Below are 22,167 nucleotides of genomic sequence, written 5' to 3' on the forward strand. Positions count from 1 at the left end.
CATTTTATGAAAACATAATGCAATTTAGACACTGATAAATACAAATTACTTTCTCTGATGTAAACATGTTTGGTCCCAGGAGCACTATGGTTGATTTTAGTAGATGTGTGTTGAGTGGTATAAATACTGAGATACGTTCTTTGTATTATTGATATCGTAATCAAGATATTTCAAATAATTAGTGTAGTATTAAGCTTCTATAATTGTAGGATAGGTATAGCATAGAATGAAATATGTAGTTATATAACCTTTTTTTGTATTTTAGCAATAAGGTATTTAAAAAATACACAGGCAGTTTACAGTGGTGTCTCAAACTCAGTTACATTGTTGGGGGATCCGCCAACAATCATGAAGCAGGACCTCTTCACTCTAGTAGTTATTCACAGCACAATCCTTTATGTGCTTGGTCAGAACTAAATCCCATTGATTTCCTGGGTAAGTCAGTATAGGATCGCAGCCCAAGTAAATGTCCATGGGACTACTAGAGGAGCTTGGAGCAACACATTAGCAGTCAATTAGAAGTATAACATTAAGTATTTTCACTTTTGCGTTTCAACATGGAAACCTTAGTGTGAAACTGGCTTCTTGTAAACCACGTTTGCAGTAGTATGCTGGTTTTTCTGTCTAGGTGGAACCCAACGTCTACCACGCTGTATTGGAATAGGCCTAGCTAAAGAACTGATTTTCACTGGCAGACAGATTGATGGACAAGAGGCATTCTCAATAGGCCTAGTTAATCATACAGTGCCACAGAACGAGGAAGGGGATGCAGCATACCAAAGAGCGCTGGCTTTGGCTGAAGAGATTGTTCCTCGGGTCAGTGTATCCTTCAATTTGCCCTGTATCGTCTGAAGATACAAACTCTTTTTTAAAAATAACTTCAGAGTTCTATTCATTGCACTATGCTTTCCCCCCTCTAAAGAATATGCCAGGGTGACCCAAACTGTGAACTCAAAAACAATATGCAGTTTTGCTTAAACTTATTTTACTTCTATGGGTGGTGTCCAACTGTGTCGCAGCTAGGTTCCGAACTATGCGCAAGGGGAGAATTCAGCTAAAGTTCTGCTTGTGTAAGAGGTTGTGCAACCACTTTCAGAAGTGAGACATGTGTTCTGCCAGTGCAGTGCGCAAGCATTTGTGCAACTGAAAGATTTGGTGGCGCTCCACTAGTGCTATTTGTGTTTGCAGTCTGACACTGTTGGATGCCGTCTATTGATTTACTTACTTATATTGTGAGGTTAGATTTGGATTCTGTCCATTTTGTCAGGGATGTGTCTCTCCCCCCCCCCCCCCCCAATATTTATATTGTAAACTTCTTGGCGATGGGAACCTGCCTATTGTTCTTATATGATTCTACAGGGCATCATGTACATTGATGAGGATGTATAACTAATAATGTTCCACCTGATTCCTGTAATTCCTGGCTAAATCATAGACATAATTGCCTTGCTGGATCAAAAGTCCAGTATTCCACTTCCAGAATTTACAGCTAGATGAATTCAGGAAACTGACAAAAGGCACAGGGGAAATACTGTGTAGGTATCTCTTGATAAACCTGTCCTGTGACTGTAGTTGAACTAAGGCTTTACTCCATAAAATGTGACAAGAAATTCAAAACTTAGTTGTGTTATAAATATTTCCTGTTTGTCCTGTAGCTGTCAAGTCCATTAAACAACTGGAAGCTCTAGTGTTAGAATGAACTTTCTCCTCACTTTAAACACACTTTACACCCTTCGTAACTTTGGAAAGTTGTATGCTGTCGCCAAACATTTTCATATACTTTTTTAAAGAAGCTTTTTTCTCAATAGCAAGAAGCTCCTTCTCCTCAGTTGTATAATATCCTTTGTGAGACAATATGTGCTGTTCTAGCTGCCTATGTGCAATTCCTTCTCTAAACAACTTGCTTTTATACTGCCATTGCACACTGAACAGACAGAATATTTTTTATCCAGGTTTTCTTTGCCTGCCAAGTAGTGTGTAGGTGAAGCTAGAACTTTCTCCAAGCTGCTTCACTTAATGTAATTACATTGACTCTGTTGCCAAGCTAAGCAGCTGGGGATTCTTTGGTTGGGCTGTGTTTATACCTTGCTGGATAATTCGGTGTCCTCTGCCACTATAAACTAGCTCACTGTTCCTTTAAAAATTGGTATAAATAAATAGATCCCTGGAAGAACTTTTGTTTACTCTCTCCATTGCGAAACTACTTGTTTCCATTTTAAGTATTTACATAAGAGACTCATCTTATTCCAGAGTAAGGCACTCTGGCAATAGCTAAACTCCTGAATAGGATTCTACTTGTGTGTTCGTTTCTAATTACTCACAAATGTTTCTTCTCTTTTAAAAGGCCCCAATAGCTGTGAAAATGGGTAAAGTGGCTATAAACAGAGGGATTGAGGTAATCATTTCTTACAAATTTAACTTTGTTAAACTTCTTTACATTATTAAGCCACTGGAAGGTGTGTATTTAACTCTTTTCCTTTAACCATCACTCTCTCCCCTGCAACTCCCTCTCCTCAAACCCTTTTTCTCCACCTCCAACCCCACTTCCCCTATGGATGTTGCCTATAAAGCCAAGTCAGGAGTAGATAAGCAATTGAGTGAAACAGAGATCTTCATTCTTAAGAGTTTTTTTTAGCAAAGACTAACTCTATTGAGTGCATATTAGGTAGGTTCCAGACAGGTAACTATATTAATCTGCAGGACCATTAAAAAAAGGCCTGGGGCACATGGAAGACAGATATTAGAACAGCAGCTTTCATGGTCTTCCCAAAATCACCTTCCTGCACAGCAATTAGGCTTGGTCCCAATGGTGGCTTTAAAAAAGTCTACTACAGTGGGGTGTGGGTGTGTGATTTGGGCAGGGGGTAATAGCAGGGGATGGAAGTGTTAAATCTCCCCACCCTGTACTGCAGTCCACCCAAGTTGCCCCCTATGCAGCAATTAAGCTTTTGAAAAATAATAATTGATGCCAATGAAGACTGTTTAAAAGCTCAAGTGTTACATGGGGTGTAGGGGAGAGAAAAAATAGGAGAGAGAACGTGAGAGAAGCAGGGAAGAGAAAATTGAATCCATGGATAGGAAGTGTGCATGCTCTGCAAAGATTTTCCACAAGGGAATACAGCCCTGAGGCTGAAACTTTATCAAATGCATGCATCTGATACAAGGGGCTCTAGGCCACAAAAGGTTTTGCTACAATAAAGTGAGTTACAAGGTGCCTTAAGACTCATTGTAAGTCAAGACACTCTGTGCCAAACAACAACGGTGAAGTCTGGATGGCTGTCAGGTATCTCATCAAGTCTTATATGAAGGCACACTATTCATTAAAGCCGTAACTAGTACAATAAATACAGAAACGCTAATATTTTAGTGTTTCTCTTCTAGCATACACATAAGATTCCGTTTCCTCCTTTCAGGTGGATATTGCCTCCGGGATGGCTATCGAAAGAATGTGTTATGCTCAGGTAGGGGAGCCTTTATTTTTACTTTTAAAATAATTTGCTTCCCTCCAACATAGAAAGTGTATCCTGCAGCTGTTTTGGATTACAGATCCTGTAATCTGTGACCAGTGGCCATGCTGGCTGGGGCTAATACGAGTTCTAGTCCAAGACATCTCAAAGGCACTGGATTGCCTAACTTAACATTTAGTCCTAAATATTAAGGATCTTAGCTGTGCAGCCGTTTCTGAAGTTCAGCAACCAAATGCTACTACAACTTGGCTCCAAGATGTATTGATGCGCTCCTCAGAAACTTACTTGGAATAGTTAACTTTCCTCAGTTCTTGAGCACTGAATGATACAAGTGAACAAGTACATATCTTACTCTAAAGAGGAGCTGTATACCCAATAAAATCTAGTAAAAGTTCAAAAAGGCCATTTGAAAACTGTTGCTCTGAGTGTAACACACACATGCCCCACTTTAGCCTTTACTAGAAGAACAGTTTTGACTGGGAAAAATAGACACAGTGGGAACAGGAGACTGAGCAGACTACACTCTAGATCCATTATTCAGGTCGACTTTTGTACACTTCAGGGGTGGTTGAGATTAGAAAATGAAGTATTAACTGGTGCCTTGTTGTATTTTAAATACAGAATATCCCTACCAGGGACCGTCAGGAAGGGATGGCTGCTTTCATAGAGAAACGACCACCCAAGTTCATTGGGAAGTGATGCTGCCCAGCTCTGTTCAGGTGCCTAAAGACGACTCCAAGATGTGACCAGAAGGCTGTGCCTTGTTAGAATATTTTTCTACATAAATTTTGCATTGAGACAGTGGATGAGTTTCACTTGTGTACTGCCTTTGAAGAGTGAGCTAAACAATAAAACTGTAGAAGGATGCTGGTGGGAAGACTGTAGATACCTTGACTGAGTACTAGGTATCTACCTCATAATGACCAAAATAGAGATGTTAGAGAATTCCGCCACGGATTTCAGTGAGGCCTCCCACCCCCCGCCACCCTGCGGAATCCCCCTGGGACGAAGCTTACCTGGGGTGGCGGCAGCTGATCTCTCAGCCAGCTGCTGCGGCCGCCATTTGCATCCTGCCAGGCTGCCGTGATAGGCTACGTAAATACTTACGTAGCCTATTACAGTAAAGGCAGCCACGCAAATGGCTTACGTGAATACTTACGTAGCCTATCACGGAAAGAGCAGCGGCGCAAATGGCGTAGCAGCTGCTGTTTGCGCCCCTGCTCTTTGCCGTGATAGGCTACGTAAATACTTATGTAGCCTATCACGGCAGTCTGGCAGGACACAAATGGCAGCTGCCATTTGTGGCTGCAGCAGCCAGCTGTGGCCAGAACTCCAGCTGCGGACGGTCCTGGCCAGTGGCTCCGTGGAGCCTGCCAGGGAGGATTCCAGGGGGAGGGGGGGAGGGAGGGACGGAGCGCCCCCCCCCCCCAGATCAAAGCTGCGAAAAGGTAAGTGACTTTCGTACATCCCTAGACCAAAAGGTCAGGCTGGTACACCTTGAGAAGGTGAGTCCATTTTCTCAGTAACCAGCCTCTCCTTGCTTATAAGTAAACATCCTTTGTTCTTCATATTTGAATAAAAAGGATGAAGCGAAGGAAAGTATTTTGCTTCCCCGTTCTTTCAACATCAGAGTTACATTGTCATAAGAGATGTTCTTATGATGCCCACCCAGGCTGCCAGAGGGCCTTTGCCAGATTTATTTATTTAAAAGGAGAATTCAGAATGCAGTTAGCAAAACCAACTCAGATAGGGGAACAGCAGGAGAACCTGGCTTTCAACACATTCAAGAACTGAACATCTTAATACCCCCAAACTCATAGCCCCATAAAAGATTTAAGGATAAAGCTTATCTTCTAGGATAGGAAAGAGATTTTCGCCTTTGGCAGCTCCAGAATTTGTATGTTGTGTTCAAGCAGTTTAAGTTGAGTAGCCTGCATCTCGCATTTCCAGCTATTGTGTACATAGAATGGGTTGGATTTTATAAGCACTAATATACTAAACATCAGACAATTTGAGAACCTTAGTCTTCATATACAGCTGTTCAGTTACATACATTTTCCAAACCTTTTACCAAGCACCTCACTCATTTTGTATAAGAGAAAACAGGATGTCAGTGGCGTAGAACAAGATGACAATTTCCTTTTTGCAACTGAATATGGCCCCCAAGTTCAGAAATATGATTTATGATTGAACAGAAACAAGTAAAACCCCTTGTTCTTTGCAATTTTGCTCATGATTAAATAGTTATGGAATCAAAAGCTGCTTTCAGATCCACAAAAAGTGGCATACAAATAGCCTTTGAGTAGTTGTGGATCAAATGGATAGAAGATATTTTTGGCTCTGAAACAAGCATAGGCCTGCAGCAAGAATTGTGCTAGTTAGGCAGTAGGGTCATTTTATATTTTATACCGGTCTTTGTCTCTCTTGCACTTGAACAACTATACCACCAACAAAATGCATTCTATTTTACAACTACTGAAGTACTACATATATTATGTCAATTACACTTGAAACAAACTTGTTACCTGCATGATTTCTTCTGAACAAAGGCCTCTATTTCACCCTTAATGCTAGCCAGTTTGATAAAGGTAGTAACTTGCAATCTTTAAGTGCCATCATTAGACATGCCTTTTATTTTAGATATGAAAAACTAAAAAGCACCTTGAAAGATTCCCCCCACCCCACCTCATACAAAAATAGTTTGTATATACACTCCCAAAACAATGCAGTTATACAGTGCCTTATGTTGAATCATGGCAATATACTGCACAGTTGACTAGAAGCCAGAATCTCCCCTCTAGACCATAGAAATGTGTATAAGCAGCTCATGAAAGCAGCTTGTGACCAGCCTAATGACCTGCAGACTAATCCAACGTTATAGTTAGAACAAACTAGTGTTCCCTTGCCCAGTATTTTCAAAACACTCTTTTCTCCCATAACTTTTTTTTTTTTTTTTAGAAAGCAGTTTAGTCTTGAACCAGTAAGGCTAAGCAGTCATATTTTCTCTCAGCAACCATAAGCTGACTATTGTTGATAGGGCATTGTCAACAATAGAACAGCTCCTGGACAGTCGAAGAGGGATTTCTGGCAGGAGAACATGTAGTTTTAAAGTCTTGACTACCACTATAAAAATTGGCAGCTTGCAATCACCAGACTCTGTTCAACCCCTGTACGGTAAACTGTTAAGCAGTTTTCTCTATGGATTGTGCCCCATTTCGCTTGTCAGAAGGCAAGTCACAAATTAAAGCTACCATTTGTAGAAGACTTCCACGCAAGCATACCATACCAGTATCCTCAGATCCTACAGGAAGGCATCTTGATTGGAAATGACTGTGAAAGGATAAAGAATCGCCAGCACAGCTTGTGAACATTACAGGATGAAGGTACAACTGTGGCATCAGTTATCCATTTGACTTGGCCTGTAGCTCCTTTAAGTGTTTAGGCTTTCCATAATATTTCATGTGAGTGTCCATGTAAGTTAGTATCTCAGTTGTTAGATACTGGACATCTGGATCGCTCTGGTCATTTTCTTTGATATTATATAAGTTCTGTACTCCTTTTTCTTCTATTAACATAGCACAGTATCTGGCAGCTGGAGAGAAACAAGAGTTTGTTCACTAGAAGATCCATCATGAATAAAACTGGTGAGATATTGGTGTTAGATTCAGTGGGCTTAGATCAGAAAGATCTTGCCAAGTCAAGCTAGCCTACTTCTGCTCCTGTTAACCCCTCACTTCATCGCACTTGAGAACTTTTAGTAAACATGACAAAAATATCAAAGTCTTACAGCAGACATAGTGGGCAGTTAGCTCTTCACTGCAGAAATACTGCATTTCCAAGTGCTTACAACTGCAGTTTGCACAAGAGAACTGAAACTTTGTACCTGAAGGAATATTGAGTGGTCGTCTCTACACTGAAGCAAGGTTCTCTAGACCAGGGATAGGCAACATGGCGCCCTCCAGATATCCTGGACTACAACTCTCATCATCCCCAGTCAATGCTGCAAATGGTCAGGGGTTATGGGAGCTGTAGTCCAAAACGTGGAGGGCATGAGGTTGCCTACCCCTGCTAGACACACATCCGGAACAGAATAACCATTATGCTGTATAGTGCAGCATAAAAAGCAGCATGTCGTGCAGTAATAACCAGGTAAGAGGTGACTGAAGTCAGTGCACGGGGAAAAAAGCACCAAGCCCAGCTAACTGTTCTACACCTTTGCCAGGTAGACCCCCACATATTTGCAAAACAATCTAAGGGTACACTTGCACCTGCAACTAGGGATATCAGGACCTTACTCCCACTGTAGTGCCGCAGCAAGAACTTACTCCACTATGGAAACACAGTCTTAATAATTTATTTAAATAATGAAAGGGGATGGCGGGGAGCAGCAGAATCAGTCTGTACTTGCCTCGCGAGCGACTGCAGGGACTAAGCCAGTCCCCCTCAGCAGCCAAGAATGAGGCCCCCAGACCTATGTCTTATGCAGCACTTTCCTGATGCTGTTCTTCACAGCTGCGTGTCACAGCCACAAAACACTGTAACTAAGACAGGTACCTGTGGGGTCTCATTGCAGGATGGGGGTTCACATATGCTTTACAGGAAAACTACTCCCTATGGCAGTTAAACTATTATGGGCACTTCCTCCAGCAGATTTGGCAGCAGTAGTTTAATATGACTCACAAATGAACGTACACATAAGTAGGAGCACTTCCCCAATTAGATGCTGGTGCAAATGCAGATCAGATGTAAGAACAAGGGCTAGAATCCAAAGCATCATGAAGATATTTTCGGCAGTTTTTCTTTTTCAGTCTTCCCTAAAATATTGTATGTCTGCCTGTCTCACACTTTTTGAATTCTTGCTTTTAGATATATATGGTTCAATTCACACAAAATGCCAAACGATGGCTTGACAATTTGGCAGTGGCCCTGCAGGCTCACATATTCCTTCCTCCCTTCTTGGGACACAGAATCTCTTCCTTTTCTTCCTGGTTTTCACTAACCATACTTCGCCATGTCATCTGATTTGGCAAAACTATCCCTATCACTAACCTCTAAACCATGGTTTGCAAAGCTACTTCAACCGGTGGTTTCAGAAATTGGCTAGGCAGTAAGGTGCTAATTTGGACATCACAGCAATGTATGATTAGTGAAGCCAGGAGCAGAGGAGGAAACCTCCACGAGATGGGGAAGGAAGGAGTGCCTGAGCCTATGAAGGTGTGTCTGATCACCGAGCCATAATTTGGCATTCAGTCTGCTGATAAAGCATACATTTTCATCTTCAGCTTAAAAAAAAAGTTAAATGGAAATTTGTCCCAACTGGTTTTAAAGACTGAACATCAAATCAAACGCTTATTAAAGTAAAATAAAAAATACATACGGGTTTTGCAACAGATGTGCAGGATTGCCCATGCTGCCCAGATCTGTACTCCAGGTAATGCAAAGCAGTCAAGCAACGGGTAGAAAGGTTTGAGGGATCTACCGATTAAAGAAGAGTTACCTTGCATATTTTTCAGTCATTTCTGAGTAAATATACTGTCATGTCACATAAGCAAACTATTGGCAAACAGACAGGTAGATTCTTAATCATACAAAAGACATGGCATAGCCTTGGAATATTCAATCAAAACCTTCAAACACAGTATGCAATACAACTTTGTAATTGTAAGATGCCATGGGAGCATCACAGTAAATGGAAAGGCATGATGGAAATTCAAAAAACAATGTTTGTGTAGGGCGTATACACATTAGAATCTATGTATGCAGGCCCCTACAAATACATTAGTCCAACATGCAAACATATGGTCGGGGCAGGGTCGGTTGTTGAGATCCCAAATCAGAGGTATTACAGAATGGGATAAGCTATCAAAATGGGTGGTATGAAGAATGTCGACTTGTAGAGCTATTTTAGTGTATTATTTTCTATTACAATAGGAGGCAACATAAAAAGCAAAACACCCCATTTTAAATTATTAAGAGCCTGGTTCAGAAAAGTACATGGTGCAACTTCCGGTCGGGACCGATATCACTCTGGTAGCTTCCCATGGGGCTCCGTGGGACCTTTCTCAAACAGCTTTTTAAAAGGTTGAAAAACCTTTTCATCTCCCCCCTGGAATGGAAAGGCGGGGCAAGGCAATAGTTCTGGACAACATCTTGGAGAAAGGTAACTCCCACGCAATAGTGGGGGGGCCGGATTCCAGGATTATCACCCAAGAGCTTTACCAACGCAAAAAGCTGTACTGAGACTCCTATTTTATAGGAGAAAACAGGGCTGACATGTTCCATATAATATATGCTTTAAGAAATAACAACCTTTGAGGTATGATTTAAGAGATGTTAACAATATTTGAGAACATCTGAGGACCTATAAGATCTGTGAGAGAGAAATATGACTGTGCTGAGGAGAAGAAAGGAGCTGGCATCCACTCCCCCCACATCCTCTGTGTCCAAAATGTCGAAGACAGAAGATATAGGGGAATTATTTACGTACACTGATAAAGACCTTTGCAATTTACGGAGCAGGTCAAGAGGCTGGATTTAATCCAAAATTCCATCACCACCCTGCAAGGAGCTGTAGATTTAATCAATGCATCACCGCAAAAAATGGAGATGAAAATTAATAAGCTTGAAGACCGTGTGGCTGGAAATGAAACCACGACTCAAATTATTTTAAAAACACTCTTGATAGAATTTCTCAACAGGAGGCTTTCACAAAGAGATCCAATGTACGTATTTTGGAGATTAAAAATTTGCCTAATGATGTAAAATTGCTTGTTTTTGTGGATAAACTTTTGCATGAAATACTCCCTATTCCATCTGATTATTTACTTGATATTGAGCAGGCATTTCATGTGCCAAATGCTAAAGGGACTGATTACACCATCATAGCTCAATTTGCAAAAGTCTCCACAAAGAATTATATCCTGCGCTTGGCAAGAGAAGCTTGAAGTCTTTCCTGGAGACAAGATAAAGTTATGTTATTTCCTGATTACATCAAAGAGGTGGTGGATAAAAGAAGGCAATTTATCAAAGCAAAGAACTTGGTAAAACAAATGAACTTACAACACTGCTTAAAATATCCTGCTACTCTTTGCATTGTGCCTGAAGGTCAGATTAAGAAGTTTCAAAATCATGAAATGGCGAAGGCTTGGCTGAGTGTAAAAATGCGTGAGAATCTTGTTACAACCCCATGAACTGGAATTTTTAAACAAGCTTTGTTAATTATTTCTATTTAGCCTATATGATCCAGGCTAACTCAGAAAATAAATGCATATATATATATATATATGCGCTTATTTTCTTTCATTTCTTATTTTTTCTTGCCTTTATTTTAAAATAGATAATATATCTAGTATAAAATGTATTACTGAGTGTTGAAGGTTTATATTAAGTTTTATTATTATATAATATTTTATATATATATATATATATATATATATATAATTACTAATAATACTAGGCTTCTGGGAATGAATTCTGGAGCTTTCTTTGATATAAGATTGATGATATGATATAGAAATGTAAGGTTGTTTATTAAATTGTAAGATTGTTAAGGTTATAGATATAGTCTTTAAAATAGAATGACAGTAGAGAGCAGGGAGTGTTGGAGCTTAAACTCAATTCTTTAGGGGGGAGGGAGAGGGAGGAGGGAGCGAGGGGGAAATATTTCTTTTTCTTTTTTCTTCGCTTCCTTTCCTCCTCCCCTTTCCCTTTATTTTTTTCTCTTTTTTCTTCTTTTTGTTATTGTGGCGTCCTCATCAGAATATTGTATTGCTGAAAATGGAAGCACTGATAAGGTTGTTGGTAATTTTGGTACTGTTTATTTCATTTAAATAAAATAAATAAAAATATATTTTTTTAAAAAGCACATGGTGCTTATTTTCTCACACAAGAGAAGACACTGTGGCTTTCTTAACCACGCTCCAGAAATTAGTAGTGGGCTGTGGGATCATATGCTCCATATCCTCTCTCCTCATTCACGTTCCTTCTTCTCAATCATAAATCCTCCCGACACCCATGAGCATTATGATCATTGCCAAAGTTAGCAGCAAATGCTAATGTGGTTCCCCTTATTGTTTGCTAATCAGTTTCAAGTACTGACTAAGAGGGAACCATGGTTAGCATTAAAGCTGGGAGGAATTTTAGCTAGAGAGGTGAGGGTACACAAACCTGTAGACTGATCCTGATGACTTGGCCATGGTCAAGATATTCCCAACATTATGCCTGCACTTGCCTTTAGAGGCAAACAACGTAAAATGTGGATCTAATCCAGTGAAATTACTATTGTCCAATAAAGATCTTGGGATCTGTTTAGCAAGTTCTAAGAGGTGGCCTGGTGAGTACATATCTGCGTTAGAGTACTACATAGTGCTGCTCGCGCTGCTCAGCAGAGGTTATTTTTCGCATTTATTTCCAAACAATACTTTTTATAAGGGCACTACTCAGCAGATTACTATAAGCATACAGTTATTGTCCAAGACATATTTTAAACAATGTTATACCTATAGGCGGGCAGTGCTACCATCTTGCATTCTGGTGTTGGCCACTTCAAAAGGGCTGAATGCTGTAACAGACAGAACCAAGTGTCATCTTTTCCATCAACCATGAAAATGCTCCAAAGAATTATGGAATCTAGTTCACCATACCAGTTTTTCAATAAGGGATCTTCTCTGTGTTTGACTCAATGTCCAGGCTTGTTCGCCTCTAGATAGCAAATTGGCAATAATTCCAGCTGAGAAGTAACTGACTTCCATCTCAGCACTGCTCAGCAATTCACTGACATGATCTATGAAGTCCTTCTGCATTAACTTGGGATGTAGTTCTCTCACTTCTGCTACATTGTTCTGACATATGACAGGGGGGGAAACCCACAACCATGAAAAAGACATGACAGTAAACAGTATAATTCATTGCAACTTCTTATTAAAGTAAATTGATTTCCTCTAAAGGAGAATGTGGCAGCACCTCATTATCTGTTTTCTGAAGAAATGTAATGTATTTCAAACCAGTAAGGCATTGGAGCTATGTATTTCAGTGCTCTACAGTTCTAGTTAAGTTAAGCCAACTTAAGGGAAGCTTCTACTGAAGCAAAAGCACCTTCTTTGGGGTAATTTTATTTCTTCTATTTGTTCTCTCAACTTTTCATGAAGACTGGACAAGTGAAAGGCAAGGAGGATTACCCTAATCATAAGTGGCATATTTATACCTTTTTAAAAAAATCTACATTTTACAATAACTCTAGGATACTGCGCTTGATCCTGATCTTACCAGAAGGCCAAGAACTTTATGTTGTATAGAAGAATCTGAAGAAAAAGTCTGTGAAGAGAAAGAAACATAACTATTAAGCTTATGCAGAGTTCTATTTATCAATATATTATTTTTCTTCTATTTAGGAAGATAGATGCCATGTTTACCTCTAAAACTCTCATGAAAAGTTCCAACCCTTTGTTGTCAATGAAGTGCCCACATGTAGTTGGAGCTTCATCTGTGAGATTCCAAAGTGCACTCAGTGTAAAATGGAAAGTCGTATCTAATTCATTCTGATTTGTTTTCTGTTCAACTATTTCAAGAAGTTTCTATTTTTAAAAAAAGGACAACACCCTTAAAAATACAATATAAATATATGGGAAATGCAAGTTACAACATAGCACTCTCCCCTTGCCCCCTTAACATACTTGCAATACTATTATATGGGGGAAAAGGCATACAACTCACCCCAACGACAATGTAGAACTCTGAAGTAAGTTGTGCAGCTTGCTCATCTGAAAGCTGAAAACAAACCAAATTTTAAAGCAATACCTGGAGCTGCTGCCAAAAAATAAAGATGCACCAGATCAAATGTAAAACCGCATACCTTAAGTGCTAGGATAGAGATTATATTAACTGCAATTCTTTGTATATGTTGATTTTCCTGGTTACATAGCCACTGAACAACAAATTTGGCAGCTGCAAACCTACAATTTGAAAGCATTGTCAGAGGATATACTTGGCAACCCTTAAGCAAGTCATAGCAAAGAAAGGTTAATAAAGCAGTTCTTCCCTTTCATCATCACCAGTTTTTAAGGAGGTGTTAACTCCTGTCCTCAGGGAAATGACAGCTGAGAGAGCAGGCTTCTGCTTGCAAACCAAAAGCTAGCCTTTCTGTATGCAGAAATGCAACAGGAAGGTTTAACTATTAAAGTCTTGTGAGGTCACATCTAGCAATAAGACCACTGTCTACATGCTGCTGTTGTTGTTCAGTCGTGTCCGACCCTTCGTGACCCCATGGACCATAGCACGCCAGGCCTTCCTGTCGTGCGCTCTCTCCCGGAGCGTGCTCAAGTCCGTATTCATTGCATCAGTGATGCTATCTAGCCATCTCATCCTCTGCCGTCCCCTTCTCCTTTTGCCTTCAGTCTTTCTGAGCATCAGGGTCTTTTCCAGGGAGTTTTCTCTTTGCATTAGGTGGCCAAAATATTTGAGCTTCAGCTTCAGTATCTATCCTTCCAATGAGCAGTGAGGGTTGATTTCCTTTAGGATTGACTGCTACATGCTGTAGAGCTCCAGTAAACAGCTTTTTTTAAAAAAAAGAAGTGCGGCTCTTACTTTGGCTTGAGCAAGGCTCAATTCTGTTCCCAAACAAGATGCAGGTGAAAGGTTGCTGAACTTCCCCAACCCACCTCATCAGGAAGAGCAGCAGCTTTGGCAGTGGCCTTCCCTTATCCCAAGGCATGTGAAACTGCCTAAGACTGAATCCAGTCACTCATCCACTTGACTCAGTACTGTCTACTCCAACTGGCAACAACTCTCCACGGCCCCAGGCTTTTCAGTCTGGATACCCGAGATCTGTTTAATTAGAGATGCCAGTGACTGAATGGGGGAATCGTCTAAGTATGAAACTCTACCACTGACCTATGGCCCCCTCCCAGGCAGATGCAGAGGGATCTTTGACCCTATCCTAGAGTGAACAGCAACAGGAGCTACATCAGAGTTGTGCGCCTCAGCTGCTTATTTCCATTTGCCTGTGTCTGGGCAGTGCTGGGCAGGTGAAATGTGTTTATGCATATGGCATTCCACATAGCCAGTTTCATGTTAAGAAATGGGCTCCCATTATCAGTATACCATTATCAGTATGCCAACCACCTGGCCCATGGATCTCTGGGGTACCAATGCTGCATGCTCAGATGTAAATCTAGTTTAAATGGGATGACCTAGTCACATGGAATGCCACTTGGGTAGGCATCTGGCATCATATTTAAATTGGTCTTGGAGTGAGTATCTGAGAGAAGAGATCTACCCAAAAGTACCTCTGTATGCCTCCCACTGAGGAGAGGAGGTTAAACAGCTCTTTGCCTTTATCCAAGAATGAACATGCACACAAGAAGACAGCCTTGAGAGAGAAAGAGACAGGCTATGTTGGGGGCTAAAAGGAAGAACTCTTGAGTGCCAAACTGAGCTCTTGGGCCTGCAGTTGCCTAACCCTACAGTACAGTATTAGAGTGTCACTTGCCTGTTAAATGGAACATCTTGCAGTATCCTGACACTAGATAATGAAAGGAGACAGTTCTTCTGGAGCTATATGGAGAGAAAGAAGTAGAAAGCTCAGTGTCATGAAGTTCTGCATTCAAAAACTAGAATTTAATTATTACAGGTATTCACAAAGTAGGTGATTTAGGAATGCATGTTTAATACTTTTATTTATTTATTTATGTATTACATTTATATCCCGCCATTTTTCCTCTTTAAGAAACCCAAGGCGGCGTACATAATCCTCCTCCTCTCCATTTTATCCTCACAACAACAACCCTGTGAGGTGGGTTGGGCTGAGAGTCTGTGACTGGCCCAAAGTCACCCAGTGAGATTCCATGGCCGAGTGGGGACTAGAACCCGGATCTCCCGGCTCCCAGTCCAACACTCTCGCCACTATACCACAGGAAAGTGATTGGTTTGGTCACATGACTTGTCCAACATAATATCCTTAAGTGATACCTTAAAAAACAGACAAGAGGAAAAACACAGGAGAATTTGATAAAAACAACCTATACATTTCCTCTGTGCTTAGTGTCTGAAAGTGTATGCCATTGTCCTTCAGAGGACACCAAATGGCAGGGCACATAGTTCTGCAGTAGGGCTTGTGCTTTGTTTGAAGAGGGTTTGTAATTCAAGCCTTGGAAGGATTGAAGAGGTTATCAGGATTGGGAAAGGCCTCTGTTTGAGTCCTTGGAGAATTGTTGCCAGAATACAGTATTGGGCAAGAATGAAAGTAGCCTTAGGCCACAATCCTATGCATATTTAGGCAGAAAAAAGTCCTACAACTCCCAGCATTCCCCATCCAGCAATGCTGGATGGAGAATGCTAGGAGTTGTAGGGCTTTTTCTGTCTAAACATGCATAGGATTGTGCCCTTACTTTCTACATGGTAGCTTCTTATATTCTTAGATCAGTGTGCAGAAACAGTTGTTACCATTTCTTTTCAGTTAAACAAATTTAAGAAATGAAATTGCGACCTCTAAATTTCTTGTATCAGACCAGTTTTCCTTCAAAGTTGTGTCAGTGCTGATTATATATTATTCCTGTTGAGGTCCTAAATATTTCAAGTATTTTAGTATTTCAGTATCTAAATACACACATCGTCTATAGCAGTCTCTCTCACACTGGTGCCATCCAGATGTTTTGGATGGAAACTCCCATCAGCCCTAAACATGGCCAATGGTGAGGGATCATGGGAATCAAAGCCCAAAACATGCAGGGGGCGCTAGGTTGGGGAATGATGGCCTACAGAGTGTAGGAACAATTGTCCCAAAGGCTGGATTTTGTTTAACGTTTATGACTCACACCCTCCAAGTGAAAGATAAATTTGTCAGAGAAAGTCATCAACTCATGGCTGAAAGGGTAAACAGAACAACTTAAGTGGAACAGCTCATTATCTGTGTCATCTGTGTCAGGGAAAATTATCCAGCATTATGGAAATAGAAATAAGACTATTTCTGAGATATTTCTGACCGAATCTTACCTTTTCTGAAGTCAGAGATGGGTGCTAAATGGAAGAAGGGGTATGTATGGAATGTTAGGGGGAACACCTGTGTAGAGCACAGACCTTCCCTAAAGCCCACACTGGACTACTTCAGTGTCACTGCAACCAAAATCCTGTATGTGTCATGGGGCAGTGAGTGCATCCTTCACCCATGTGTACAGCGTAAAATGTGAAGAGGCAATACCTGTGTGAACTGAGCCAGCATGTTCTACCAATGTCACACATTACATTTATGGGCACTGGAGAGGGTGTATGTCTGCCTCCGCACCCAAATATAGCTCAACCCCTTAAAAAAAACATACAAAAACCTAACAATCCAAGACAATATTCTAAAAGAGCTAACATTCTGTAGTACACAACCCTAATTGTGCCCCCTAATGGCATTTTTGAAAGCCAGCAAAATCTGGGGAGGGGGACGATATAAACTTTCTATGCTGTCTGTTCCAACATTCATGTGCCCTAATTTGCTCAGAAAACCTTTAGCGCTGGAAAAGTAAGTTCTGTAACACCTGCTCCTTAATTAGAATGAACTGTAACCATGTCTTCTTGCCCCACATCCTTACCTGCTGCTGTTCAGGAAAGGTTTCCATGGCTTTGAGGAGCAACTGGATTACACTGGAGAGCAGACGAACAGGCATGCCTGCTGCTAGGCCTTGTCTAGTTAAGTTAAGGGCACAGGCACTAGCAGTTAATTGTACTGCCAAGTCCAAAGGGTGATTCCTCATTCCAATAATCACAAGCTATAATATGAAATGTAATGAAGACATATTTAGAATAACGCATACTGGAAGAAAAAAACCAATAAAATAATATTGGGCAGAATAAACAGTTGTCTATATCTTTTGGGTATAGATAGGAGCTGATGGACTTAAGATGTAAGAAAACGTTTCAAAACCCCAGAAACTGATATTGATCCAAACTGGCCACAATCTAATAGTTTTAAAACAATAATTTCTTTCAGGCTAATTTCGCTTACCTTTAGGATTTCAGGCTTTGTAATTCTCATAAAACATGTCTGAGTAAAAAGGTGAAAGAAGGCCTCCTTCACAAAGCATGCCCTTTCGCTGTACCGTTTCAGAGCTTCCGAAATCTGCATTTCATTTTCTCCTCCTGATACCTTTGAACATATGAAGACTTTTTTAAAGCTTACTGGGCTCAGAATTTTCATTTCATGTCTAATAAATTCAGTAGACAACATAGTCCTGCAGCAACATTGCCTAGAAGGTGGAAGATACACCAAGCATGAACACAAAGTTCCAGCACCCAAGGCAACCCTGAAATGTGGTGGAATGCACATCTGGAATGCCTCTACCCCTATTCCACATCTGGAATGCCTCTACCAGGATGTCCTAGGAGGACTACTATACTGGATAGGCCAAAGGGTTGTCAGGCCATCATCCCTCCCGCTTCTGATGGTCTGAAAGAGGTTAAGTTACATTCAGCTATAAGTGAATGTGCTTAAAAACTAGCTTGGGCCTAGCCAGAGGCCTCAAACAAAAACGGATCCAGTTTCTAGAGTACTTCACCCCTTGTTTTACTTCTCTGACATAAGCAGTCTGCCCTATGCACTGCAAGCTGTGCAGTGCACACTGTCAGGAAGCTCCATTCTCCCTTGCAACAGCCTTTCCTGCTAGATCAGCTCTCCCTGCTACAGGGAAGATGGGTTAGTTTGTTGCTAAAACGTTGCCTTTAGAAAAGAGTGGGTCAGCCTCAGCCTGTTCTCCTATGTAGGAAATTCAGGAGTTGTGCACTTCCCACCCCTGCCCCCACCCCCAATACACACACACACACACACACACACACACACAGAGTTGCAAGAAGCAGCCTTAAGGTTTTGTCACTTTGAAGATGGATCCATTTCTTGTGGGAGGAGGAAGAGAATACTGTTTTCTGCCCAGCACCAGGCTCAACTGGTTCCATGATGTGGGGCCAGTGGGTGGAAGCCATATATGAAAGCCTTATGTGTAGATACAAATTAGTTCTTCCTTTTAAAATTTACTATTTTATTTCAAATTATTTTTGACTATCACGCCCACTTTTAAGAAAAGAAAAAGATCTAGTAACTTTAAACATTCTTGGTCCAAAGCTGCAAGCAAGTCAACAAACTGGAATTAGAATAGTGCTTCCAAACCATACTGTTTGCTGAATAATCACCTCTCATTGTAGTTTCAGAATATTTAAAAAATTCAAACCTTCAAGGTTCCCTCTCCTGAAAGGAACTCTGTGTATCCAGCTTCAGTACCTAGCAACCCCACAAACCGCATTCTTGGCCTCTGTCTGACAAATGCTTCTACAGCCTCATCAGTAATGTATTTACTTCCAGAAATGTCCAAAGACACGAGATTGGGCAGAATGTCTTTTTGCCCTAGCAAACGGAAGGGAATATCCGATGTGGAATGTTGCTCATCTGAGATATCAAGGTGAACCAGATTCTGTAGTCCTCTTATTACATCTAAGAACTTTGGTGTAGACATTTTCAAACATTTTAAACTATGCATAGTTAGAGACTTGAGTCGATTCTTGCAGGCAAGGAGTGCAGTTATGTCTGTGACAGAAGTGTTGGATATATCCAAGCTTTCTAATCTTGGCAGGGAAGCAACCTCTGCTAGATCTTCATCACGGAAGAGCACATTGGTAATGCTCAAAGAACGAAGACCAGACAACTGACTAAAGCACCTTTCATAGGGATTTGTGGGGGAAAGTGTTAATGAGTCCAAGACAAGGCACTGAAGGTTGTTCTGGATCCATGTGCTGCTGCCCAGCCCACTCACAACATCTGCAACAGTAACAGCGTCATTCATTCCTGCAGCATCAAGTTCTACTAGTTTATGGTGGCAGAAAGCCTTCTTGAAGGATTGGGCTGAGATTTTTGCTTTGCGGATACAAGCTTGCTTCAGACGCATTTGGTTGCCTCGGAAAATGCCCACTGTGCCATCATTCAGCAGCTCTATTAGGAAAGGAAAACAAACCCGTGTCAGAGAAAATTAACCTGCTGAAATACAGACAACTGTTTCCCAGTTATGTACGAGATTCTGTTAATACATGGTGCACGTTCATTTGAACACATAATCACAGCTCTGAATTTTTCCTAAAGAATGCAAATCCTTGGTATGTAAACACTTGGTATGCAAGATAAGCAAGTTTAATTATGTTTGGATAGTTTATTCCACTTCTGCTAGTCATACTGGGGATCAGAGGAGGTGGGGGGTCAGTAGAAGACAGTAGAAGACAAGCAACATGTTGAAGAGGACCATGAGACCACTGGAAATGAGCAAATTTTGATCTAAACATGGTAGTGAAGCCAATGTTATGCCTAAATTTTGATAGCTACGTCACATTTAAATTGTTATCTTTATCCAGTTCCATGCCTCTTTAAAGCCTTTAGAACAGTTCTAGTCCAACACTGTACAATACAGGGAATCATTCTCCTTGAGCCTTCATAGCACAGAAGTATTTTACAAACAAGAACATCTTGTTCCATATATAAGTGACCCATGTTCAGAACACCGATGCCTAATATTCTATCAAGGCTGGCACAGAAATAATTCTTACCTCGATACGCCATCGTCTGCAGTAATCGATCAGCCACTTCTTGAGGAAGCCTTTCAGACTCTTTCAAGCACAATGACCCATCTGGTCTTTCTATACAGAATTTTTCTAAATCAGCAACCAAGGCATTCAAGCAGATGTCAACTAGAGAATATGGAGATGCTTCAGCCTGTCACCCATTAAAAAAACAACTGCACATTAGCAAGAAAATAAAACCACAGTCCTCCACAAGAGTACATAAGATTATTAAGCCACATTTCAAATTTATTTCATTTTAATACCCATCATCAACTTAAACGCCTACATTTAATACCTTTCAGTAAATGAAGAAGCTAATATATAAACAAAAGGAGTGGATAAAAATATTACTATGGATGTTTTAACAGGTTATTTCTTAGGATTAGAAAACATGTATCCTCACATAGATTACAGTACCAGATCACGTTCTTATTAGCTTAACGAGATAGAAGCTCCCCAATGGGCATGGTATAAAAATGAATTATCTAGCCTCACCTTTGTAGCACAGGATTTGCCCCCTAAAGCAAAACTATCCCCCTCCCCACCATGGGATACGTTGGGAGCAAGATCTGGGCTAGATCTATTTTGGCATTAAGAATATCATCATGTGTCTTCCCCTTAATCTGGAAAACTTTTATAATATAGTAAAATTCTGTGCATGCTCAGGAGTCCCTCTCCGTCGTGTTGCCCAGAAATAAGTCTTGGCACTAACAAAAGGGGGCAGAGCTGAGTCTCTAGTCAGGGGTAAGCAACTGCTTTGGGCCATGGGCGTATTTGGAAATTTGAGAAACTGTCCTGGGCAACACCAGGAAATCAAGACAAAACAGCTGCCATGAGAAGCAGGGCAAAGGAAAGTAACCTGCCGCAAAGACTAAGGTAGAGGTGGGATCTGAGCCCCAACACACTAAACAACTCATTTGAACCTACAATTTTCAGCATCAATAGAAAGCTATTTCAAAGCAATCCCAGCTGCTTGTAAGAAAATGTGCTTTTTTTTAGCACAAGTGGGAGGAGTAGGGCACACTGGTGCCCATGGGAACCACGTTGCCATCCCCTGCTCTAGCTTGTTAAGTCCCACAGTGATCTTTCTCTCTCCCCACAAACTTATCCATCCAACACCTTTCCATCAAACAAGCCTTAGATTCAGCTCATTTGCACTGCCAAAGGCCAAATCCCTACAAAACTCTCTTTTACCTCCAAAATAATTAGTGATCCCCTGCACAAAAGAAGAGCCTGCTAGATCAGACTAATGGTCCATCAAGTCTAGAATCCATAGTGGTTAACCAGATGCCTCTTGGGAAAGCAACAAGCAGAACAGTTGTTCCTCCCCAGCAGTCGATACAAAGAGGCATGCTGCCGCTGAAACCTGGGGGCAGAACATACCCATCAGGACTAGATGGCCGAAACGCCAAAAAGCAGTAGTGCTACAGGTGACAAGAATGGGCAAGTGCACCTCCTAAAAGAGAGGGATAGGCAACCTGGCCAAAACACCCCCCCCCCAAAGTTTTAAACTACAACTCCCATAATCCCTGACCACTGGTCATGCTGGCTGGGGCTTATGAGAGATGTAGTCTGAACCATCTGGTGGGCACCAGTTTACCTATCCCTGTCCTAAAACGTTGTTAACTTCCCACACACACGACAAAGAACTCTTTCCCAAACAACTCAGCCATACGAGACCGCGCTCACGATGGCTTCGGAGTCTAGTTAGCCCTACCTTTGCCTCAGCAACCCACTCCAGGCAACCTCTGGCACCCCAAGGGTTCTGCCCCAGTAACAGTCTCCAGAGCCCTCCCCTTCCCTCGTTCTTCTCGGTCCCATTGTCTCTCACTCCGCCACGGCCACCGCTACCTTCCTCCGCTCTCCCTTCCTGGCAGTTTCTAAGGTCCCGGCTCGTTCCCTAAGAGTCGCCACTCGCCGTATTCACCTGCACGGCAGGGCAATCCCCGCAAATGGTCAGCGGGGCTCGCTGCCGGTTCTGGATATGCAGGAACCGCACCATTGCAGGGAACCGGCGTGAACTCCACCAGAGGGGAAAGGGGGGGGGAGAGAAAGAGAGGAGCAACCGGAAGCGGTGCAACACGGACCGACCAAAGGAACACCATTTGTCCTCCGAGGTCGAGGA

At 41.5% G+C, this 22,167-nt stretch overlaps 2 protein-coding genes across 4 annotated transcripts in view; one reads left to right on the plus strand and one right to left on the minus strand.

The window, feature by feature from the left end:
- ECHDC2 (enoyl-CoA hydratase domain containing 2) overlaps window positions 1-5,988 on the plus strand; it is a 19,686-nt gene extending 13,698 nt beyond the window's left edge. For 2 of the 3 annotated variants that reach the window (XM_084852496.1, XM_084852498.1), the window contains 4 exons: window positions 629-816; window positions 2,345-2,395; window positions 3,414-3,461; window positions 4,089-5,988. In XM_084852496.1, coding sequence (XP_084708622.1) covers window positions 629-816; window positions 2,345-2,395; window positions 3,414-3,461; window positions 4,089-4,166 — 365 coding nt within the window. In that variant the 3' untranslated portion in view covers window positions 4,167-5,988. Of the gene's footprint in view, window positions 1-628; window positions 817-1,359; window positions 1,536-2,344; window positions 2,396-3,413; window positions 3,462-4,088 lie in introns of those variants that run through there. The other variant, XM_084852497.1, reaches the window with a different exon arrangement.
- LOC146348160 (protein zyg-11 homolog B-like) lies at window positions 5,083-22,114 on the minus strand. The gene is made up of 14 exons (XM_084852492.1): window positions 21,970-22,114; window positions 20,028-20,193; window positions 18,668-19,422; window positions 17,452-17,592; window positions 17,039-17,215; window positions 14,953-15,017; window positions 13,318-13,417; window positions 13,179-13,232; window positions 12,878-13,039; window positions 12,732-12,779; window positions 12,110-12,307; window positions 11,966-12,027; window positions 8,845-8,942; window positions 5,083-7,059 (listed from the first exon to the last, which is right to left on the minus strand). Exons 1-14 carry the CDS (start codon window positions 22,042-22,044, stop codon window positions 6,869-6,871), a joined length of 2,292 nt encoding a protein of 763 aa, XP_084708618.1. The 5' UTR covers window positions 22,045-22,114; the 3' UTR covers window positions 5,083-6,868.
- Between the last annotated feature and the right edge of the window lie 53 nt (window positions 22,115-22,167).

The sequence above is a fragment of the Heloderma suspectum genome, chromosome 4 (assembly GCF_057233095.1).
Source record: "Heloderma suspectum isolate Gila_16-S chromosome 4, 16-S_ref, whole genome shotgun sequence".
NCBI lineage: Eukaryota > Metazoa > Chordata > Lepidosauria > Squamata > Helodermatidae > Heloderma > Heloderma suspectum.